At 41.8% G+C, this 25,521-nt stretch overlaps 1 protein-coding gene across 1 annotated transcript in view; it reads left to right on the top strand.

Moving 5' to 3' along the window:
• KIF18A (kinesin family member 18A) overlaps window positions 1-24,427 on the top strand; it is a 50,863-nt gene extending 26,436 nt beyond the window's left edge. Inside the window, exons 11-17 of the mRNA XM_066636643.1 lie at window positions 819-940; window positions 2,117-2,352; window positions 7,778-7,786; window positions 17,759-18,227; window positions 18,795-18,899; window positions 21,490-21,593; window positions 24,281-24,427. Coding sequence (XP_066492740.1) covers window positions 819-940; window positions 2,117-2,352; window positions 7,778-7,786; window positions 17,759-18,227; window positions 18,795-18,899; window positions 21,490-21,593; window positions 24,281-24,387 — 1,152 coding nt within the window. The 3' untranslated portion in view covers window positions 24,388-24,427. The remainder of the gene's footprint in view (window positions 1-818; window positions 941-2,116; window positions 2,353-7,777; window positions 7,787-17,758; window positions 18,228-18,794; window positions 18,900-21,489; window positions 21,594-24,280) is intronic.
• The last annotated feature ends 1,094 nt before the right edge of the window (window positions 24,428-25,521 follow it).

Here is a 25,521-nt window from a genome sequence, read left to right as displayed (position 1 = left end):
GTTATTGACCATGATGGCTACATTGAATCTCCAAATGCAAGGGCAGTATGTCACCGAGTCCAGGATTGATCCAATGTTTGTGTTGGGGGGGGGCACGAACACTCTTAACTCCAGAGCCCAAGTCAACACGGTGGGTAGGTTCGGTGGGCTTCCAGTTGAACTTCAGCCTCTGACTGAAGTTTACCAGCTGGGTAGACCTGGGCTCCAATTCTGACTGCCCTCTGGAGCCATCTCTTCCAGGTGAGTAAACATGGTCTCCTAGTTGAACTTTGGCCTCTGTGGCTGAGGTTTGCTGAGCAGATAGATCTGGCTCCCACCTGGACTTGAAACCCAGATTAATTAATTTTCTTGCATGGCGGGGTGTCAAAAACATGGGCCCCGGATGTCAAATGATCTAGCTATGCCACAATTTGTATCCCCAGTGGAGCTGATCTACCCTCTGGAAGTGGTTCTTCAGCACCTGCTTCTGCCTCTTTTTCCTGCCTGATATGTCTTTTAGGAATACAAACTCTGGCAGGATTTCCTCTTTAACCTGTACTTCGAATTGTCTGCCACTTGCATCCACTTCCGGGACAGGTCTTTCTGGCACTGGCAATTCCAGGCTTAGAGAGGGGATCCTGCAAACCAAATGTGCTTAACAGAGCCAAGATTTTTTAAGGTCCAAGATTTCGCAGAATGGTTGGAGTTATGAACCACATTCTTTATAGAAGTAATTGGGTAACATTGTTTCTTTTTTCTTTTCCAAAATAATAGCATTACTGTAATTCCTTTGACTCCATATGCATTTGCTTCTATTTAAATGCATTCTCTTTTTCAAGGAGCTCTGTAGAGATCTGAAGTGTTACTACCTGAAGTTGGAAGTTAAGGATTTGAAAACTCAGATTGAATGCATGAGGACTCTAGCATCCCTCCAAGAACAGCAACATAAACAAACAGAAAAGTAAGGCCATGTTCAAATGCTGTATTTGACTTTCGTATCTAAAACTTTTGATGTATGTAGAGGCTGCAATTTATGTTTCTCTTCCAGCAATTGCTATTTACCATGTGGGGAATCTTTAGGAGGTAAATATGGTAAACAAACTTTGTGAATATGACCCAAGCCCAGGCGCTTCCTACTCTTAACCTACTTGGCTCTGCTACTGGGCTGTGATATTAACATCATGGTTTGTTTAAACCATGTTTAAATTCTGTGTAGTGTCCTAAATTAGAGCTGTGCTTTAAACCAAGACTGAACTTTTATTTCAAAAACTGATTTGTAAAACCAGTTAAAGCGTAGCTCCAGGTTCGGGTACAAAATAATGCTGAGGTTTCTGCAAACTGCAGTGCTGTAAACAGGAGCTGAGAGGGTGACCATGTGAGCTCAGATCATCTTCATTCAGTCACCTGAACCCACACACAGTCTCTCTGGTTTATCCTTTTTAGAGGAGGTCTGTTTGGGACCTGACATCTCTATTCTAGAAACTGCCCAGCCTTAAAATATCCAGCAAGTGCTAGAGGCCCTTGTTACTGATATTATGGCACCTAACTCCAAAATGTATTCAGTTTCTTGCCTTCCTTCCCTCCCCCCACCATACAGACACTTAAAATTTTTTTATGATACCTTAGTGCTGCGGTTTCAATTCTGCGATTCAAACTCTCCAGGAATTTGAAGACCACAGTAAGACCTTGCAGGGGAGAAGAGTGAGGCAGTGGGGACGGGGGGGGGGGGGGAGACAGCAACGCAACCCCCAGGATCTGCAGGGCTCACAGGCTTCTAAAAGTGAAAGTGGAGCAATCGTGCTCTACTTCCGGTTTTGCGGAGGTGGAACACGATCGCTGCACTTTCACTTTTGAAGACACGGGGAGCCCTGCAGACGTTCATGCAGGGCTCCCTGCACCCCAGGAAGGCTGCTGCAGGGACTGGTAGGTGCATCCCAGTCCCTGCAGCCCCCCTGAGCGATGCGATCCTGGGGATTGTGTCACTGCCTTCCCCTTGCCCTCTCCCTTAAGGGGGCAGAGGCCATGGCCCTCAGTCTAGGGTGTCGCAACACCCCAGTTTGAATACCACTGCCTTCATGATATCTTTTCAGATATTTATAATTATACCTCTGCAATTTTTTCTCTTGTTGCTTTACAGGATACTAAATGCTTCACTTATCATTCTAAGAAAACAGTACATAGCTCTGAAAAATGCCGGGCTAGCAAACGGTGTCATCACAGATGACTTCAGGGAGTTTGAGCAGCTGATTCAGAGAGAGAAAGCTGTAGTTTGGGCTGATCAGATGGTTGAAGAAGAACCACAACAAAACGATCAGCCAAAAATGTCTGCTATCATGGCATTTCCACAACTTGCAAGCAATCGGAATTCTCCTTGCTGTAAGTACATAACTAACTTGTGTTTTGAAATGCTTCAATGTGCTGGAATAGGTCAGTTTTGGGATATAATTGGATACAATGTGGCCAAGCATAAATATTTGATTGTCATAGTTGAAGTACAAGCTAACAAGAAGAGTCCTTTCCTGGGATTGCTATTCATCTTCATCTCAGGAACATCAGCTTGCACAAATCGACTCATCTAGCAGTTACAAACAGCAACAGTCTAGGTGTTGACGTAAATCTGCGTTATAAATTTGCTCCTGATAATCAAAAGAAGTAAATATTGCCATTAACCTTGATCCAGAGTAGTGTGTGGACCAATCCTTGCGTATTAAGGTTATTTATTGTTGCTTCTGAATTACTCTGGAGTTTGAATAAACTGCCTTTGGTATATTTGGAAGGCAGGGGACTGGCTTAGAATGACAGCAAATACTCCCACTGTTCACATGCAAGTGCATTGACTTGGATTGGAGCCATTTGTTAGCTACCTTTTTTTTGTTTAGAAAGCATTAATCTTGTGTAAATATCCATTCAGTGGTAACACTGGCCTTGTAGGGTCTCATCACTTTATTTTTGGAAGAATATATGATCAATTTAGTTATAAATGGAAGTGTGGCATTTTCCAGTTTAATTCAGAAAACAACCTTATGTATTGCATTGTCTTGGAAGCCTGACAGCTAATGTTACAATGTTTGTGTTGGCTGCTCTTCTCTCCTCCCCCTCATAGAGAGGTTAGCAGGAAAGTGCTAAGAAGTGGCCATCTTTAATACAACTGGTCTGAGATAAAGCCAGGGGTTTTGGTCTTAGTGAGTCAGTAGTTTTCAAACTCTATTACAGGGAACTCTGGGGTGATCTCTGCAGACAAATGTCCCTGAATGACTGCCATTGTTAGTCTTCTTCTGGAGTGCACAGCAGTGAGTTTAGGGGTGTGTTCTAGGATGCACACTCAGTTCAGAAGGAGTGCCAGTGAGACCCAACAGACTCACCCTGTATGTGAACCAGTTGTGCCTACCCCTAGAATCTTCTCTAATTATGGAAAAGTTCTTCAGGCAGGTTGGTAGTTGTGGGAAACATTCTCTAGCAGCAGAAAATGTGCAAAATACTGTCTTAAACAAAACACAAATCTATTCAGAAACCAGATAACAATATGGAAACCTATGCTTAAAAATGAGCCTGTACGAAACCTGAGATATTTTTAGGCATGGCAGAACTCTTACAATTTAAATATGAATAAGTGAAATGTTACTGTTCATACAGAACTGAGAATCCATACAAACAAGAGCAATGCAATGATTTGTTCCAGTTTTGCGTAAAGATCCAAAACAGAACACTTTGTCAATAATAGGCATTGTTTGCTCAACCAAGTCACCTAAAAAAAAAAAAGAGCTTGTGATTGTTGGGAAGACCTGACCTATCTAAGATTCTTGGGAAGAAATATTTCAAAAGAAGATTTATACAGATCCCATTGCCCCTTTTGGTGCATTGATTTTTGGTACCTAATTTATTCAAGATGTTGGACAGGAAATGGGGTTTTGCACAGAGGCTGAGAAAACACTGGCCACCTGTTACACAGTGGTCATTATTCCTTATTTAAAAATCCATATTTCACATGCTGCGTAATTGCATGGGCTTTACTTGTCAACATAAGAGCAATGCAGTTCTATTTCTTGGCTCTAGATTCTTGATTTTTCAACTCATTTATGAGCTGAGATCTAACTTTTCAAAATACATAAACAATATTTTCTAAATATGTATGCCTTCTCATGGGAATATTTGAGAGGTTTTACAAAATACTCTGTATTTTGGATAAATTAATTGGTAATCATAATGTTTTATTTATGTTCAAAATGATGTATGCAGTATCATTTAATAAAATTATGTGCCTCTTGGGAGTAGAACAGGAAGGGTGTGCGTTGGTTCAGTTTCCTAGCATGTACTTTGCCAATTTATTCTTAAGTGTGGATTGATTACTAAGGGTTAATAATTTTGAATTTTTTTGCTAATGCTGTCTTCTAGATACACAATGCAGCTATGTTTCTGAATGCTAGCTACGTTGTTTAGTACTAATAAAATCATTTACTATGAATTACCAGTGAACAATGACTTGCTTTTCAGTATATTTCTTAATATTTAGTGATACTTACATCTGTTCCATGACATACAATTTACAGCGCATAAAAGGAATAATTATAAAGTTGGGCATTTGACCTGTAAAAAAAATAAATTGGTCAATTAACCAGTAACATGTCTGTCTCCTCCATGGCTGTCATGCTTTAATAGTCTCATTTCAACATTTTGGAATATGATGACAGTGGAGAATTGGCCCATTCCCCTCCACTGTTCCTCTTTCCAGTGGCACACTCATCCTGGCCAAACTTGTCGTCAGACCTTCATAAATTACTTGGAACAAGTGTGTCTTGGAGACTCAGAGTCCCACCCCAGAGTTCTCCAGAAATTCCAAAAAACTTGGAGGGGGAGGCGTTCTTATACTGAGCTTTGGAGCAGACAGAAGCTTGTTGTATCTGTACACTGTAGAGGAGAATGGGGAAGGGATGTCCATCCTGTAATACTAAGATTTGGAGCAGGCCGAGCAATTCCATTTCATGCTTTGTTCTTTTCTTGCTCCTGTCTGCTGCGCTTACCATTCCACTGCACTGCTAACAATCTGCCCACCCAATCTGTACAGCTCAACCCCTTGCACAGTCGTGTCTGCCCAGAAATCGAGGTTCAGAGCCTGCTGGGGTAGTGGGCTACAGACTTGACTGCCCAGAGTATGGCTGTGTTCAGATTGGGTGGGCAGATTGTGAAAGGCACGGCAGAACAGTAAGCGCCACTTCAAACAGGGATGGCTTTTTCAGAATGCAGCGGTTGCAAGTTTGATGACCACTGCCCTAGGGCAAGGGCACTATTGGAAAGTTCTGCCCTCTTTCCCCATTTGTCCAGACTGCTCTCCTTCGGAGTTGAAAAGGTTTCAAACTGACTTAAGAAACATACTGAAGACAGCAGCACACCAAAGAAATTAAACCATCTTCAAGACTGGAACTCCTTCCTATAGTAATGTGGGAAAGGGGATCAGGAACCCTCATGCTTCCATTAGCTATCAGATTACACCATAATGCAATATAAAAACATTGCCCATTATTTAACCATAAAATAATCAGTTGATCTGTCCAAAGCTTAATTGGCCAGCATCCATACCTTATGGATGAGAAAGTATTTCTCAAACTGTGAAATAGTTTGGTCTGGACCTACTAGGTGGGTTGTGAGCCTATTTCAGGTGGGTCCCCATTCATTTCAGTATTTGTAATATATTAGACTTGATGCTACCATGTTATATTACTGCATTTTGGGAAATGTTACAGATCTGTACTTTTAACTGGCTACTATGTCTATGCTTTTAACAATGATAGTAAATAGGACTTACTCCTGGTTAAGTGTGGGCAGGATTGCAGCCTAGAATTGTTAAAAATTTTCCTGCTTCCTGATGTCACTTCTGGTCATGACATCACTTAAGATGGGTCCAGATTCTCATTCTAAAAAGTGGGTCCCAGTGTTTAAAGTTTGAGATCCACTGCCTTAGTCAATTACGTCTTGTTCAATGTTACTGGCCTTTACCACTTTAAAAAGCCAGAGCCGGAGTGGTTCTCAAACTGTTAACCATGGTTCCCTGGGGAACTTCCTGGCTGGAACTCAAACTTCCAGCCAGGGAGCCATGGAATCCTTGCGAAAAATCTGCCACGCTATACAATGTACAGGATTCTAACCCTAATGGGAAGCTGCAACTAATAGCCCATAGGTTAAGGGAGCTTTCAATCAAAAAAGTTTGGGAACAACTGGCCTAAGCAACCTATTCTACCACAGATAATTTGGGCAGGAGCAGTGGTCAATAATTGGTATAGTTGTAATTCTAGCCAACATTTGACCCAATCTTTCATGTACTTTTGTGGGTTCTCATGTGGGAAATGACTATGGAGCTATTCATGCTTCTTTGTATAGGAGAAAGCTCCTTAATCACACTTTAGGAACCACATAAGAAGCTCCATGTGTCCCAAAGGGCTTATTTCATTATTAACGACTCATTTTATCTCAAGCTGCTTTTTAAGCTTTGGACAAATCTGAAAAGCAGCTTGCGATGAAGCTGCGAGGGATTCTGTAAAGAAAATGATCCAAGCTTCCACTGGAGGTGCCATAGCTCCACAATGGTTAAAAAGCCTTGATCAATTACAGTCATTGTACTACAGTCAATCCTTCATTTAGCCAGACTTTGGAAAGGATGAACATTGCCTGCGTCTTAAAAACTAGTCATATGTTTTGCATATGCAGTGCCATGGCATGTGGCATTTTCAGAAATGCATTTGAGTTTAACAGACATTGACACCCCATCTCCCCTATTAGTACATTAAACGGAGGGTTCTCTGAGAAGGAAGGGCTGGCATTCTTACTGCTAGAATTCCACTCTTCCTTTCCCAGAACTGGAATTCTCAGGTACAAAATGCCAACTTTCCCTGTAGTATGACTGTACTAGAGTCTGACTCCATTGCAGAACCATGCATTTAAATCACTGGCGGTGGCGTAGCTGGAGGGGGGCGGAGCACCCAGTCTGGCAGGGAGCCTCAGCACGGCGGGCAAGCGGCCCCTCCCTTCGGAGCCATTCCCGGCGGGGGAAACAAAATGGAGCCGTATGGAGCAAGAAAAGGATGGGAGTGGGGGAGGGGTCTTACCACCTTCTCCTTTTTCAGCATTGTTATTTCTAAATGGCTGGAAACTGAGAGGTTCAAGTTCCTTGATCCTCCCCCAACACTATTTTGGAATAAGAGGTGCTACAGGAAGGCTACATTGGTGGGTCTTGACTGGCAGGGTTGGGGGCGTGGGCTGGCACTCTTGGGTACTAATCTTTCCCCAACACAAGGTCCAAATTTGGATTGCAGCAGTTAAAGAAGAAGGCTTATGCTCTTACTTGGTCCATGCTAATACTGATTCCTCTTTAAAAAAGAGTATTCTTTCACTATTTCTATTTTACTAATCTTTTGGCACCAACTATCTGCCCATCTGAGAAGATAATTCAGAGAGGGTCATTTGCAAATTCCACCATTGTCAGAGATTGGCTTGGTGGTGGCATGTGAGAGGGCCTTTTTGGTGGTGTACTCTATGGCTCTTCTTAACTTTTGAAAGTGAGGCTGGTACCCTCATTGTCAGTTTTTTGGTACTGCCTCAAGAGTCCACTATTTCAACAGCATTATATGCTGTAATTTACTGCCATATTAAAAGTACAGGTGTGACCCATTATCCTCAGGGTTCAGTTCCAGAAACCCCCCTCCCCCAGCGGTTAACTGTAACCGCTGATACCAAGAAACACCCCCTCACCCTCAGAAGGTGAAGGAAGCTCCCCTCACCTCGGAGGGTCCTCTGAGTCTAACAAGAGGCCGAACATGTCCATCCACGGCCTCTACTGGGCTCAGACTAAGCCTTATAGTTAAAGTGTGACTTCTGTTTTTTTTTTCTGTGAAACCAGAAGTGACTCTTTTAATGTCTTATAAGGCATTAGGAGGCCCTCCAGATGTGAGCAAGATGGATGTGCCTCTGCTAAAAGATCTGTGCAATCTCTGCTGGGCTCAGAGGACCCTCCAGAGGCAAGGGGAAAAGAGCTCCCCTTGCTTCCAGAGGGGCATGCATGGGTGGGGATACAGACCTGTTCTGCAGATAAGTGAATCTGCAGATAGGGGATGCCCCCTGTAAACAGTAATACCTCTGATAACACTGGGGTATCTTTTCCTAGAAAACCAAACACCATCTAAAATATGGTCTAGGCTAGGAGATATCATTGAAGGAAGCTGACGTTGCTTAACCAAAATGCACTGCTCCCACTGGTTACAATAACTGACAATCAAGCTGTAATGAAATAACACTAAATGAAGCACTGTTATCGGAGGTATTACGGTATTGTCCATGCCTTGTTTGTTTCATTGCCTTCCTGCCCGATAAATGCTGCTAATTGTTATATTATTTTTATTGCATTTTATTTGGCGTTATAAACCTTAAGTTTTTAAAGAACAATGAGATATAGTTTAAAATATACAAGTCTCATGGCTGTTGTCCAAAGGGTTTATACTTTTAATCTAGAGAGAGCAGGCAAGGCCAGATATCAGAAGATACAGAAAACTGAAGCTATATCATTCCAATCCAAGCTTGCAGGGAGAAAGTGCAGCACACGAGCTTAAAAGAAGAATATTGTAAGATTAGCTACTTCAGAGATAGGGAGATGGGGCAGATGATGGAGTGGTAGAGCAACTGCAAGCCATTATTCATTGACCATTATTCATTGACTTGGAATGAGTGGAGTAAAAGTCACCAAGGAGGATGTTCCAGAACTTTAGATGCACGCAGAATATGATGAACTCAAGCAATCAGTGATTGCTTCTGGCCAACCTAAATTTTTGAGAACTGCCATCTTTTTGCAAAATTCAATTTTTATTCATTTCAGCACCCCACTGCTTGCTCTAGAGAGATAGGACAGTTGTATAGTTTCAAAGATGTAGTCCCCCGTTTGATTTCAAATGCCACATTTCCAAAAATTATTAAGGTGGTTAGATACTTCTCCACCTCTAATGGGTGTGGGTGCCAAATGGTTTTTGACTGCTGGCAATGGAGCTCCTTCAGGAGCCAGTCGATCCTACCTTTGCTACCTGCTATACCACTAGAGACTTCAAAGATTTGTTACTATCAGCTTTCAGTGGCACTTGAATGAGAATACGAGTTCAAACTTGGCTGTAGGCTAACAACATCATACTTTGTTATTAAAACTTTTTTTAAAGGAGGGACCTACCTTTTTGGCTACAGCTTGGGTGAGTTGAATAGCAGATTGCAAAATCACATGCAGCTGTGATATTTAACTCCTGCTACTGAGCTCAGCGTAAATTATTCTAGAAGTCCAGGAAAGCACAAGCTCTGAGTTAAGGATGACATTTGAGTAGTAGGGCTTTTGATTGATGGTGTGATCCATGCTCTCTTATGTGCGAGGTGCATATGAACAAGAGCTTCACACACGCACAGCCAGCCACAAGCTGGTATTTCTGTGCAGAAGGTTCTTGGCATAGTTTCAGGCATCCCATTTCTTTAAGCCGTGCTGTGCATTAGTAGGGAGAGAGAGAGGAGAAAATCCATTTTTAAAGGTAGAGGGAATTGAACAGGCACAACACCAATTTGTTACTGGGAAGAGCTAATTACCATGAATTCTTTTTGATAAGCGAAAGACTGACTTTAAAGACAGAATTCTCAGTTTCTTTTGCACTTACCTGTAAGATTCACTACGTACCAGCAAGCTGCTTCCATCCAACCTGCCATTGCACAACTTCCTTTCTTCATCTTGGAGTGACAACATAGTACTAATGACCCTGTTGCCATTATTTAAAAATGCACGCTGTTTTGTAGTGTCTTCATATCCCAGTTATTGCTTTAAGAATGTCATTAAATTGCCCAGCATAAGAACACCTTTGGGTCACATGAATATTAAATAGTTGAAATTCATTCACTAGGTAACATTTGCAGCTTGGAATTCCATGAGTCAGAAAGCTGTTAAAAGAATCAAAATTTATGATTAGTAGAGTAATTGGATCAATCACTGGCAGCCCAGCAATGTTTATTGAAATGAATACATTAATATTTGATTTCACTTTAGCCGAACAACCTCGCAAGACTTAATTTAGCACAGTTTCCAGAAATATCCGCTCATGCATGTATTAACATGCGTTTTGGAAGTAGAAAAATCCCATTCCGTTATTTTGTCCCAAACCCAATTAGAGCTAATCCCATTCATCAATGTCTTTTTGACAAGAACCCAACTTTTTGCAGACTGTGAGTCATGTTTGTTAAATACTACTTTCACACTTTCCACATTACTTGATACTATGCTAATTCTTGTGTTCATATGCTCGCTCCTTGATAAATTAGTTTCTTTGGGGTAATGGCTTCGGTGGGCAGGATGACATAGCACAGCCAAGGCTGTCCAAAAAGTCTTAATTGAAAGAGAGAGAATGTATTCACTTGGACACCTTAATGCTTCACTCCTTCTACATGACAGATAAAAGCATACCAAGAATGTATGTAGCATAATCCTTACTGAAAAATAACTTTCACTTTGCTCAAAAGGGCTTATTCCCAAGTAAGTGTGCATTCTGTAGCAGCTTTGGCGTGAGCCGTGTTCATTGTACCATAGCATTCTTCATAGTAAGGGAAAAAAAGGATGGATTTTGCATAAATTTTTTTGGAATTCTTAATGTGGTAGTTGGTTAATCAGCGGTTCATAGAGCTGGCTAGAGGTACTAGTTCCTTCTCTTGCTTCTGATTGTTAAAATTATAGTGTTTTGCCATTGACAACAAACAATTGCTCTGTTTAGTATTTTAAGTTACCCTTGATTTGTGTGTCTTAACTAGGCACAATGGAATTTTTGCTATAAAATATACCATTTTAAAATGAATGTTATGTCTTAAACATTTGCCCCAGAATGTGGACTGCCTAATAAACTAATTTAGGGCCTAATCCTATCCAACTTTCCAGCACTGATGCAACCATGCCAACAGGATGTGTGCTGCATCCTGTGGAGGGGGGACAGTCATGGAGGCCTCCTCAATGTTGGGGAACACTTGCTCCTTTACCTCAGGGCTGTGTTCCATCTGCATCGACGCTGGAAAATTGGATAGTTTTGGGCCCTTAGATTACTTTTGTTTTTCCCCTCAAATTTTTTATTGGATTGGATTCCATGTTTCTCCCCAAAGGGCACCCAAAGCACACAAACAAAAATGAACACCAATAAAAATACATATATACTGAAAATATATAAAAGGTAAAACTATAAAACGCATAACTAAACATAAATACCATATTAGAAGCCAATTCAGCAGTGAACAGCAGCAATAAAACCATCAATAAGAATGTTAAATAATTAGTAAATATCAGCTCTCTTCTGTAAGTCCATTGATTGTTGAATTAATGCTATCCAAATAACAATGTTAATAGGTGGTTTAGCATTGTGGTCAAAAGCAGTGGTTTTCCATTTGTGAAGAGTTGGAGCCCACCTTGGACCGCAGCCTATAACACCCAACTTTAGCTACATTTTAGGAATTTGACCAGTAGCCATTTCCCTATAGAAAGTGAAGGCAAGAGAAAGCAAAAGCACCTTACCAATTCCATTTCACATGGCCTGGCACCATTATGTTAAAGGTTTCTGTCATCCATGTTTTGACCCGGATGTGTGTAGAATATTTATGACCTAAATGAAACTTGTACTTGACATACAGACTTAGGATATCAAGGGGCCAGAGTGCAGGCGGGAAGCCTAATCCTATGCTTCCTGGTGCCCAGAGGATCAGCAGCACCAAAATGGTGATTGCTGTATTCTGCTGGTGCCAGGAAGCTGCGCGAGGTCTCCTCAGGAGAAGGGAACTTTTGCCCCTTCCCCTCAGGAAAGCCCCAGACCCCACAACAGGGCTTCTTACATCTGTGCTGGCTAGTCTGCCAGCACAGTCTTGAGAACCTCCATAACAGGCTTTTCAGCCTGATATGGAGGATAGGATACAGCGGAGCAGGGCTTCACTGATCCCACCCCTCTCCCGGGCCAGTTCCTCCCCTGCCCCAGAGTGCATCTCTCCTACCCTGAAAACCCACACTGCTGCCAGGAGATCTTGCCTTGCTCCAAGCGGTCTCCTTCCTGAGCTGGACAAGTGCCAGTGCTCCCTACTCTTAGGGTGCCGTAAACGTGCTTTACGGCACATTTACGACACCCGGCACTAGAGCTCAGCACTGCGTTAAGGGCCTTTTGAGCCCTAAGAACCTTTAAATGCAATACTAGGCCACGTAGTACCTTCAATGCATACATTCTTTTCACCATCCAGTATCTCAATTAAACTGGCCTTAGACCAGGCTTCCTTGTACCTAATGAACTATTTTTAAGTACAAAATGGAAAACTGCTGAGTCTAAAACTTCACACGCTATGTGGTATTCTGTCCTTAGACACTTGGTTTCTTCCATCCTTCTGTTCATTATGCCACTTAGTAAATCTTTCTGGATTCTAAGAAATGATAATCGGATTGAACATGGAATATGCAGATGTTGTCAAGAAATCTCCTTTAAAAAAAAAAGTCAATATCGGTTCACATTAATGAACTTCAGCAAACCTTCTTTTATGAAGACAGCCCTTTTTATTTGCAATATTTTGACAACTGTTACATTCATGGCAAGATAATATTATTTTAATTCATTCTTTGCTATGGATTTTATTCTGATGACATTCAGTAGCTATTTTTAAAGGCCTGGGGGTTTCTCTCTCTCTCTATCTCTCTCTCTCTCTTTGAATTTGTGCTACATAGAACCCCAGCAATCTGATTTTTATTAATGTACTTGTAGTACAATATTAAATATGGCCCATTGTGATGAAGTTCAACAAATTATTAATGTTGGCAATACTTTTTGTGTTCTCCACCTATCTGGTTTATAGCTTAAATGCTTGCATTTACGGTTAATTTAAAAGTGGTTTCGGGACTTGGACTTGGAGAAGCTTCTAAAACTTGGCATCCTCACCAAAATGTTTCTGTTGTAGACTTCCTTCCCAATTGCTCTTAGGACATTTTGCAAAACACCAGCGCTTTACAGTAAAGAAACTTCTTTTCTTAAAGCGGAACTTCTTTGCTGTGATGTAGCAACGCATACCAGTGGGCTCACCAAGTACAAGTTTTTCCCGAAACACACATTTTCAGATGCATAAGCTTGAGCAACGCCTCATAAATTAATATTTTAAAGTGTTGGCTAAGATATTTAATGCATAGCTGTTTGAAAGATAATTGGATTCCCTGAGCAAAGCACATTGTTGACATTGGGGAAAGTGGCTGTTCAGAATGTTTTGATTGGAGGCCTGGGTGATTAGTCTTAAAATTTGGTTTCCTTGCCTTAGGATTTTGGAGGATAAATATTTTGAGCACAAAGGGTTTGTTTATTATCTGTGGAATTCTTGAAACAAAAATGTCTAAACGGAAAAGTAATGGAATTATTTTCAGCTAATCTAAATTAACGAGGGGAAACCTGCCACTTAGTCCCTGAGCCTTGGTATATGTCTATTCAGTAGAATTCCGTTGCTCGTGTTCCTTGCAAGATAGCAACAGTCAGATAAAGCAGTTAACTACAGCAATAGTTCCATTTTGCCCTGTTGCCGCACCGCATCCAGTGAGTATTGCATGTCATGCTTCTTTGCTCTTATGCCTATAATTTTTTTTGACTTTGCATCTGTACCGTGAGTCTTATGTCAAAGTCATGATTGCGATGTAATTCAGCATGACGTTCTGGGTTTTGTGTCTAGTTTTTGTTTTTAGGATTGTTTTTCCAACTTAAAACATATTTAAACAGGAGCTGGTATAGTGGTGGCTAAGACTGCGTACACACTTACCTGGAAGTAAGTCCCATCAAAATCAATAGGACTTGCTTCTGACTAGATGCACATAGGACTGTGCTGTAAAAGATGGGCAGCCCAGTCCTAAGCTTTGCTGGCGCAGTTAGGGCTGCGTGGCCTTTGCTGAATCCAGCACAGCTTAGGAGCAGGCTGGAGGTCAGCTTAGAGTAAGGGGATCTTTTTCTCCTTACCTTGAGTAACACCCCAGCCTATCTTATGGGGGTTCTCAGGTCTGTGCCTGCTAAATAGCAGGTGTGGCTTGGTGTAACACCAGGAGGCCCAGGAAGGGGGTTAGGATATGGCAGAAGTCTCCTCCGCCAATCCCATACCTTTCCCGGGCCCAATCCACCCCCTGTACCACACTCCCCTCCCCCACTTCCATTCCATCCTCCCACCACAAGTCCTAGCCTGATCTGTGCCCTCAGGTGGGAGGCCTGACTGCAGCGTCCACAGAGTGCCACTGCACAAGCAGATCTTCTTTCTGCTTCGGATTGCACTATGAGCATAGGGTGTTACATTATGAATAGGGACTTAGGTTGATGTTTGAATATATTTAATGTATTGCTTTTTCCAATTAAAATTTGCACAAAGCAGTGCACAATAAAACCATAAAACAATATAAAATTGATATTAAAAGGCAACCGAATATAGAGGGGTTATTTTATAAAGGAATATAGAATTCTTGTTCATATGGCAACATGAAATCACTGTGTCTGTAAAAGTAAGAACTACTCAACAGGAAAAGTTATGCCTGCACAAATAATGTGGGGGCCTGATGGACTTCTTTGGACCAATCATTTCAGAAGCACATCTTCCCCAGTTTGTATCTCACCTGTGCCATAAGCTTACTAGGTAGCATTGGGCAAGCCTGTCTCCTGGTCTCTGTGCTCAACTGCAGTAAGGTACCTTACCTTATGGCAGCAGTTCTCAAATTCACAGGGAGTTTGAGCCCCGCTGTAAGTCCTTGCGGAGGAGTGGGGAGGCAGCGATATGATTGCCAAGTTCATATCACTTTCGAGGGGCGCAGGGGCTTGCTGAGATTTACCACAGCCTGCAGCAGCCACCCGAGAGTGCAGGGAGCCCTGCGCCAGCCTCTGCAGGGCTCCCCAACATGCAGAGACAGGCAAAATAACAATCGCGACCCACTTCGTTTCACGATTGCAAACCAGAAGTGGGTCACGATCGTTATTTGTACATTCTCTGCATGTTGGGAAGCCCTGCGGAGGCTGGTGCATGGCTCCCTGTACCCTGGGATACAGCAAGCTCCTGCACCCTTCCAAAGCTACATGATCCTGGTGATCACGTCGCTGCTCCTTAAGGGGGCAGAAGGCAGGGCTTTCTGACTGGGGCATCACGATGCCCCAGTTTGTGAACTACAGCCTTTCAGGATTATAGTTATACTCTGAGTGATCTGTTGTAGTGAAGTAGGCGTTTTCACATGGCTTAAGAATAGATTCTATAAGTCTTTTGTATAAATTGCTGTTTGTATGGAGGACTTTGCCAGTATCTTGCCTTCTGCCAAGATGCCATTATTTTTCCAGCTATTTTGCTTATTTTGTTTCACTATTCCAAACAGAAGCAAGACTCTGTGCCATCAGTACATCTTTTGGTAGCATCAAAGTTAACTGTGGGTTTACAGAACTTATTATTCCTGACATTATTTTTGCAATGGCTTAACACTGGAGGCCAAGGCTCATCTATCAAAATCAAATGGTTTTTGAGTAAATTTTAAAAAGGGTTAAACTAACTGCATTATTCCTGCCTCTACCTAGTACCAGGCAAGTGATAGTCTCTAGGACAGTGGTTTTCAACCTTTTTCATCTCCCAGCACACTGACAAGGCACTAAAATGGTCAAGGCACACCACCAGGTTGTTGACGATTGACAAGGCACTGCCAGTGGGGCTCACATCTCCCACTGGCCCTCTTAATAAATGACCTTGCCCCAAATTCCTGTGGCACACCTGTGGACCACTCGTGGCACACCAGTGTGCCACGGCACAGTGGTTGAAAATGGCTGCTCTAGGAGGTAGACAAGCAAATCAAATCATGTGTACATTCCAAAGGTAGCAAACATTCTTGCTTTAATTTCTAACTATGGTTCATGTTTTAGCAGGCAGCGGACCTTTGATTATTAGGCTAGAACAGCACACACATTGTCAGGATTAAAAATCATGATTTTCTTGAATGCTTAGATCTCATACCACAATCTCAGTAAGCCTTGTTCCCTATAAAATAGGCCAGTATTAGTTTTCCTACTTAAAAATTGGAGGGGGGAGCGTAGGGCTGAAGCCAGCTAGTGAGTACATGGAGGATGTGAGATTTGAACTAGAAACTTCCTGGCTCCCAACTCAGTCTTGTCTAGATTATAGTCTAGTGTTTTGGTTTGAAATGCATGCTTGTTCATTTACGACCCACAAACCCTTAGATGAAGCCTTCAGAAACATAGGGCACAATCCTAACAAACTTTCCAGCCGCAGTGCAGCCCCAAGGTAAGGTAAGAAACATACTCTTACCTTGAGGTGACCCCCTTGATGCAGGATGCAGTGCGTGCCACATTGGCACAGCTGTGTCAGTGCTGGAAAGGTGGTTAGGACTGTGACCATAATTGGTTTTGTTTCTTTTTCCATTCACATACGTAAGAATGGCAATTAAAACAAGAGGGGAACAGAAATTTAAATGCAACATGCAGGATTGTTTAAATACTTTGGAGTTTAGAAGACCACTGCAACTCTCCATTTCCACTTTCCATGGTGTCCGCTGCCTCCCTCCTGAAGTTTTTCTATGTTCTGTTCTTGCTTCCTTCACTCTGATACCGTAAATCAGGAATTATGACAATGGCTCTGTTGTAAGGCATGCAAAAGCTCAGCTGCTTTTAATTATGGTGCATAAGCTGGTACCACCAGCAGCTGTAGAGATATGCACTGATAAAATAGTGTGTGTGCATGTGTGTTTCTGTTTCCTTCTCCCCTGCACAGCTACTGTTGCACTTACATTTTTCAAATCATATTGTAAAATGATCGGAGACCTGCTGTGCTGTATGTTTTGGGTCATCATCATTCCCCCCCCCCAAATGGGGGGTTTGCCTGAGGCATTTAGGACAAAGATGGCAGGAACACAAGAGCTAAGAAAAGGCTTCAGAATTGTGTGCCTCTGAGCACTCCCTCTGAGGCAGGGGTGTTGGCATATGGTGGGCCAAATAGCATTCATGGAGTCTACTGGGGGCCGGAAATGACATCATTAAGTAGGAAGTGACATCATTAAGCAGATGACAGCTAGAAATAAGTACTTTGTTCTTGCATAGAAACTCATTCACTGCAAATGACAGTAGAGAGAATGTACAAAACTTGTTCATAATTTTAAGAAATGAGAGGCCTAATTATAATGAGGGCTGGATAAACTGCTTCCGGGGGGTGCATCTGGTAAAGAGGCCTTACCCCTGTACTGAGGGGTTTGCACTGGTACATAGACCCCTCCAGCAGCCGCCTGGTGTCGTGACACTGCCTCTGGACGTTCTGCATTGACGTCATCACCGAACTTTCAGTTTGCCAAGTTTCATGCTTTGCGACCGCTTGACTGCCCACCTTAGAGGGAACATCGGTTCTCACAGTGTTTCTTTCAGGCATTTCACCACCAGCCATCAAGCTAGAAGTTTCATTCCATCTCGCTTATGTGAGGTGAAGCCCCACCTTCATGTGAGTTGCATGATCCTGACTACAAATCGTATTGAATGAATTAGGGAAGTGATGTTTACCAGGCCATGTGCATAATTCTGTCAGCCTGTTCTTATGAACACAGGTTTATAGATGACTTGTATCAAAAGCTGGTATTTAAAAGGGGTGAGGAGGCTTTTCCATCATAGTTCTCATGACTTGGCTGTGGTTTTGATTTTAAATTCCCATAATCTAGCACCTCTAATTCAGTGCTTTTTTCCTGTCTTGGTATTAGGTACGCCCTCAAGTATGTCAGCATCAGGCAAAGTCAAGACAAACGTACAGCTTGAAGCCTACTGTGGAGTACCTCCTGTCAAAAGAACAAGACGGAAGTTGATGGACTCTCCCCTGGCAGTAAAAACTCCTGAGCAATCCAGTCAGCCAAGCCCTGGTCAGCTGCTGGACTCCCTCAGCAAGGCACTTCGTCCTATTGTGTATACACCTGAGGTCTGCAGGAAGTCTAAAGAGAACTGGTGTCCAGAGACTGTGGTCAAGCAAGTGTTGTGTACAGCAAGTCTTCAAGAAACAAACAGTGGTACTGTACAAATTCAGGAGTCATTAAAGGAGAACAGCCGCAAGGCTACTGAACATAATAGGACTCCAGAGTGTCAGATGAACTCAACAATTACTCTTTATGAAAATATCACGGACAGTACAGATTACCCTTCGTCTGATGTAGCTGAAAACAAGTCACAGTCTACCAACAGTGGTAGTGTCTTACAAAGGTGTGTGTGGAACAGCATCTGAAATATCATTCCTCATCCTCTTCCTTCCCCTTTTAATCTCTAGTCTTAATTATTTCACTTGGTACAATCTACACTTGGTCCCTGCTCTGCTGTTCACATGCTACATGTGCTCAGGCATATGTATTAATATGTACATGCTGCAGCAATGGGCCATATGTGGGATGATGCCTACTGAACTTGGGCTGTCCATCTGGAACCCAGGAAGAGTGAGACTTAGTCAAAAACATGGTGCAAAAAATTTTGTTCCAGCATTAAATTTGCAAACACAAGCAAGGGGGAAATTCTCCAAAATGATGGCTAAGCAAAACTACTAGTTTTTTATGGTGCCATTCAGTAAGTCTAGCTAGAGCACAAGAGGAGCACAATGTCTGTGGGGGAATTAGCTGAGAAATAGTAACCCTTGACCCTGTGCATATGCAGAGTCTTTCCCACTAACAAGCCCTGGTTAATAGGGACCAAACAGGTTCTAAAAATGTGGAGAAAGATGGAAATTTTAGTTTCAGAGAATACTTAGTGGATTTTTCACAGCTTTTCTGTTTGTTTCAGACTTGGCCTTCCTTCATTGCTAAATAGGCATCCAGGTCCCATACATGAGAGACCATCATATATGGCAATGACATCAGCAGCTGAAAGGAAAAGGAAATTATTAAGGTGGGTAATGCTTCTGCAAGTTACTTTGGATACTGCATTGACAATATTTAGGATTTAGCCTCCAATCAGTGAAGCAGGTACTATAACGGTGATTGGGGGGTTGTATCTCATGTATGTCTGCCTTATACTAAATTAAACCATGGGTCCATCTAGCTCAGTATTGCCTGCGACAATTGCCTACAACCCTCTGGGGTCTGAGACAGGGTCTTTCTGTTTGTTCAGATTGCTCTGTCCGAGTGTCAAACAGAGCATAGAAAGCTGCCATCTTGACTTCTCCACAATAACCTTGGTTTACTACATGTTCAGAATTGGACTGGAAATGTCTTCCTCTTCCATTCTAATATCTGATTACTTCCTGAGACCCAGCTTTCAACTTCAGAATGAGTATGTTTCCCACCCTCATAAGAGTTTTTAAAAGGTGAAAACCATGTTGGTGAAATGGCCCGAGACCACTGGAAATCGAAAAGAATCTCTGCAGCCATCTTTTTCCAACTATCACAGTTTCTCACAGTACTTTCCCATTGCCAAAAAAATTTCATTATTTCCCCTCCTGCTTCCCTTCTAGCACTGAGACTCTTCTCCATTTGGCACACCGTTTAACCTCAAGTACATGACAGTACCTTGAACATCTTTGAGTGATGCTGATCATAGATAGTTATCCAAATCAAATTTGACCTGTATTGGCAGACAAAGACTGCAATTCTATCAACACTTAGTTGGAAGTAGGTCTTATTGAGTCAGTGGCACATCTCGGTGAGCATAGAATTGGACTATAAATAACATTCCCTAATATGTAGTTTGCATAAATTCCATTCTGCAAATACAAGATTAATCTTTCTATCTGTAAAGTTTTGTCTTATTGAGAGTTTGTTTACTTGTAATTGTATATTGTAATATCAATATATGAATACGAAATTGATTTTTCTGTAAAGCTGTGTCACAGTGCAATCCTGAACATCAGCGTTTCTCAAACTGTGGGTCCCACTAGGTGGGTCATGAGCCAATTTCAGGTGGGTTCCCATTCATTTCAAAATTTTATTATATATTATATAATTTTTATATTTATAACACACACACACACACACACAAAATGATAGTAAATGGACCTACTCCTGGGTAAGTGTGGGTAGGATTGCAGCCTAGAATTGTTAAAAAAATTTCCTGCTTGATGATATCACTTCCAGTCATGACACTACTTCCAGTGGGTCCTGACAGATTCTCATTCTAAAAAGTGGGTTCCAGTGCTAAAAGTTTGAGAACCACTGCTGTACACATTAACTCAGAAGAAAGCCCCACTGTGTCCAGTAGGCCTTGCACCCAGGAGTGTAGGATATCAGCCTTAGGTTCCAGTCCTATCCAATATTCCATTGCTGATGAAGCCGCGAAGTAAGGGAACAAATGTTCCATGCCTTGAGGAAGCATCCGTGACTACCTCTCCCACCACAGGATTCAGCACACACCCCATTGGCGCATCTGTATCAACACTGGAAAGTTGGATAGGATTTTAACCTTTCCATAACTTATACATCTATCTATTTCTAACAATTGTGAATGTTTAGAAAAGGGGAAAACAAATCAGATAATGACACCAGAAATATAATTTGGATTACATCAGTGTTTCTCAGACTGTGGGTTGGGACCCACTAGGTGGGTCACAAGCCAATTTCAGGTGGGTCTCTATTCATTTCAATATTTTTAAGGTATTAGACTTGATGCTGTCATGGTATGTGACTGCATTTGGGGGAATGTTGCAGACCTGTACTTTTAACAAGCTATTATGTATATTCTTTTAACAATGATAGTAAATGGGACTTACCCCTGGGTAAGTGTGAGTAGGTTTGCAGCCTGGGATTGTTAAAAATTTTCCTGCCTGATGATATCACTTCCGGTCATGACATCACTTCCAGTGAGTCCTGACAGATTCTCATTCTAAAAAGTGGGTCCCGGTGCTAAATGTGTGAGAACCACTGGATTACATTATTTTGTTTTTCTGAGATCAGGGAAATTGCCAATAATAATGGTATTTATATACCACCTTTCTGGTCATTGGACTGCTCCTTTGACTTCATTCAAGGCAGTTTACATGGGCAAGCTTTCTCTAAACTCCCCAAGGGTTTTTTTTTTTGTTTTTTTTTACAATAAACCAAGAAGTTCTGTCTTTCAAGAACACGCTATTTTCCAGATAGATCTTTTTCTGTCTGGTCATCACTCGGGCCATGTTGCCTCCCACGCTGTCAAACAGGTACAGCAGGCTTCTTCTTGTCTCCCACTCAGGAGAGCTCAGTCAAGCTTGTTGGATTTGAGGTCTCGCCACACACGGAGGCTTCTGGTAATCTTGAACTGGCAACCTTCAGATGATGTCTTTAGGCATAACAGCAGCTCTACCCTCTAGACCAGACCTTCTGCCAGATAATTGACTATATTGACCATAGTCCACAACAAGGAATCAGCAATAGGAGCTACAATAATTTACAATAGTAAATGTATAAATTTTGGCCCTTTTCTGAGATATTATGTCCTAAAAAACCAGGTAGCAACATGTTGGTTTAATATTACTTTCCTAAAAACAAACATTTTCTAATTTTCTCAGCTCGAACAATGGTTTAACAAATCAACAAGATCATGTGGCTGCAAAACGAATTAGATCTGACAGCATTTTAAGTAATAAACCACTAAGAGTACCTAAAGCAACAGGTAAGTTTCAAATTACCATTTTTTGTTATTACAGTATATCTAGACTTAAAGAATTGTTAGCTGCATAGTCTGTCCAAGGTTAGGGCCTGGTATTTAGAAAGTGTATGTTCAGTATTTTGCTTTGATCATTTAGAGACACCGTTTTGTGGATATGGTTCGCTTGTTCAGTTTTAAAAAACGAATAGGTCACTTTCTGTTTCAGAGACACCTTCAGCCATATCCATGTTTTAGTACAGTGAAAGAGAAGCCAAACAGCTAAGACAAAATTGGGTGGACAGGTGCTCTCAGGCCACCCTTAAACATGTTCTCATTTGCATCAGGACTGTATGTAACTCTTTCTACCCTTACGTTTTTCTCATCCTCACTGGAGTGCGCAGATATTTTCTAGCCTTCCATCCTCCTGTTAGGAATGGACACATCCTCTTAAACTGATAGTTAAACTGTTTACCCTGTCTTGGCTTATAGGAGGCTCCTACCAGCAGTGCCACTGTAGCTCAGGACAGAACTTCAGAGTTCTTTCCCACTCCCTCCCACATACCTTCAGTGCCTCTTTTTGATAAGACAGTGTGTTGTTTTTAGACAATACTGTGGCCTCTTGTGGGAGAGAAGCATTTGTGGGCACGTACTCGGCTCCCCACCAAGCCACTATGCCATCTCAATGTTGTCTAGTTGCATGGGGTGGTTCTGATGAACGATTAGATAGTAACAGGAGAGGGTGTTGGAGGGGGTGGAGTATGCATATTCACATTCTTTCTCCATGAGATGAGACCAGCCCTGTTGATTTTTGGGGAAACAGGCCCTCTGGTTATTATTTAGAATAATTGGTTGGAAAATGGTGTGCAGAAGGTCACAAAGTGGCTTACCCAGCTAAACAAATGGTTCCATTCCCCAAAAGCCATTGCAGTCTTAACGATGCAGAAGAAACACCACCCAGTAGCCACAAGTAAAATGTTGTGAAAGGATGAAGAGTTGCTCTCCCCTTGCAAAATCTAAGAGAACCAGTACTTTAAAAAGCATCTCTGCCCACTTAACAGGGACAGCATGGGCAAGTGCTTCCCTACTTTCAACCCGCCTCCCGCAATATTGCATCCACTACGTCATAAACACATTTCGGTTCCATCTCTCTCTCTCCCCCCCCCACCTCTGATTCTAGTCTCGCCTCCCTGGCTCCATCCATCACATCTACTTTCATGTGTTTTTGAAACAATGATAGTAAAGACAGCGGTGTGCAGGTCAGGCAGATTTCTCTGTATCAGAAAGTAGGGAGACAGGGTAGGCAGGAGGGCTTTTTTGAGTGTGTGGTTTTTCATGTACAGCAGTTTTGCCCACCGTGCCAAGCCTCTCACTATTTTTAGGCTAGGACCTTGGTCTCGCTGCTCTGCAGTGAGCCTCCTGCGATGCCCCTGAAGGGTTCCTCACAATGCACAAATTGGGAACCCCTATCTTAGGGCAGTGAGGTGTGGCAGGAAAGCTATTTTGGGAGTGGTCAAGTCTCACGTAAGTGTTGCTGCTTTGGGACCTCCTGCTGCTCACTTATCCTCTATCACTGCATCACTCCCTGCATTCTTAAAACAGTAATGAAAGCGCCAGTTAAGTTTGGGAAGGTCAGCATTCCAAGTACATACTCTAGCTGTCCTGAAACAAATCACTCTTGTTCTTTAACCTGTCCTTCCTCCAGGCAAAATAATGTTCTGTTAGGTGATTCATTTGGTGAAGTGTTACATGTCGTGTCTTCGGAGCTAATAGAGGCTGAATACAGTTTTATCAGTACTCCACACAATGCTATCATCATGTTAATTATTTGTACTAAATGTTAGGTAATAAAGCATACCAGCATCAATTACTGTAATTGTATTGTTAAAGAATCATGCAATTGAATACCTAATTTAGAGGCAGCAGTGCGTGAGACATGCTCAGAATTTCAAAAAAGCATAAATATTCTGAAGCAGTTTAAAAAAAATGCACACTGTGCACAGATGCAGTGAAAGCTTACCATAGGAAATAGGAGAATATTTCTATACAATCTGATTTCTTTTGCACTAGCTGAGCTGGTAAGTTTCTCAGCATTTCTGGGCCTATCAGAAGGCAGGGCAGGGCATGGGTGAGAGATGTTTCTAGAGTCCATTCTGCAGAGCAGAAAGTGAGCTCCCACCACCTTTGTTGCAACCTTTCTCAGAGATTTCTTTTGCAACTTTTCTATGTGAAAGGTTGATGGGTGAGTCTTGTGGGGCACAAAATGAACGAAATGAACCATGTGAGCATGATCTTCCTCTGCACAGTAACTTGCTGACCAAGAAGTCTGGAACTGGCTTGTGGCTCTTCCCATGAAAGACCCTTGAAGAGTGATATAACAGCTCAGTATAACATGGGTGGAGCTATTCTTTGGGCTATACATGATGCTGAGCCCCATATAAAAAACTTGGCAAAACAGGCTGCTACCTGCCAATTGCAGGCAAACTTGCAACCTGCCAATTTTTAGTTTTTAGCAGATAAGCCAAAAGAATGTTTAAAAGAACATAATTCTGAAGTCGCTCTCTTTTCAAGCTAGACTCTGAAAGCAGGTGTCAAAAATTGGAGATGAGGGAGAAGTCATTTTGCAAAAGCAAGGGATCAGGTGGTGTTAGTAGACTGTTCAAAAAGGTTTTCTATGACAAAACAGTACAAACTTCATAACTGCTGTTTCACAGGGAACAGAACAAGGAGTTGGAAGCAACCTGATGGGCTGAGAAACCGTCTCAAAAGTAGTTCCAAGGATAATGCCGCCATGGTCATGAAGCTGAGAACCTCAAAATGACTCGAGCTGAAACACAACTTTCCCTTGTACAGATTTTTAATTTATTGGCGGGAAGGGGATTGGAACTTTCCATCTTTTCTCTGTTCTGTTTAGCTCTTGTCTGTGGTGGTACTCTTACTTACTGAAATATAGCATAACCCCAAGAAGTTCTTAAATAAAATTATCCATTTTAGTTTACAAAAAAAGTTAATGCTCACATCTGGATTAGTGTTAACATTCTCTGGGTCGTAATACATAATTGGAAACCTCGGTGAACTAACACTGCTTTAATATGTTTGCCTTTCAACATAACTAGATTAAATAATACCTTTCAAAAATAATGTCAAACAATGGTGGGCCTCCATTTTTTACTGTTTAGTGCTAATGGTGTTTATAGATTATATGATACCTGGAGTATCTTTTTTCAAAAGGATATCTAATCCGTCCGTCCCCCAATGTGGCAGACAAGTATGTAAAAGTACTGTCAGCCAGGGAAGAGGAAAATCAACACAATTTCTCTACAAGAGATTAAAATGAACCTTTTTGGAAGGGGGGAAAAACCTCACTTATTTTATCTTAATCAGCAGGCATCCTGCTGTAAGCCTGGCAATTATATATGCCATTCTGAGTGCCAGTATAAGGGAGAAGGCTCAGTGGTTCCCTGTGGAAATCTTCTCCCCTGTATCTGTAGCTCACAAGGGAATGGATTGTGTCCTTGGATTTCATTTCCTACTAGGCAGCTTTTTACTGAAACTCCTGTATCATCCTTTTCATTGTCACTTAAAAATTAAAGCAAATTAAAGCTTATTCATATTACATTGTCTCTCACCATTAAAATGTCAGATCTTTTGCTCATTTGTGCTCCACACATGCCACTGAAGTAATAAATTTTAGATTATTATTTTTTAAATGGTATTTAGTGTTTGGTTTCAAACTTCCTCCTGAACAACTTGAATGTATAAAATATGTCCTTGTATATTAGTCTTGCTACAGTCTCTTAATTTTTGTTTGTGTATATTTAACGATGCCAACTGTGAATAAAGTTTTACTAATTGTCAGCCGAAACTCACGCTTCTAGGTCTGGCTATCAGAATTATTTTCTTAGAAATGTATTTCTATTGCACGCGGAATTTAAAAGTTCTTGCTTCTGTTGTA

The sequence above is a fragment of the Tiliqua scincoides genome, chromosome 1 (assembly GCF_035046505.1).
Source record: "Tiliqua scincoides isolate rTilSci1 chromosome 1, rTilSci1.hap2, whole genome shotgun sequence".
NCBI classification, from domain to species: Eukaryota; Metazoa; Chordata; class Lepidosauria; order Squamata; family Scincidae; genus Tiliqua; species Tiliqua scincoides.
The sequence above is the reverse complement of the archived record's forward strand: the minus strand, read 5'-3'. Positions and strand labels throughout refer to the sequence as shown.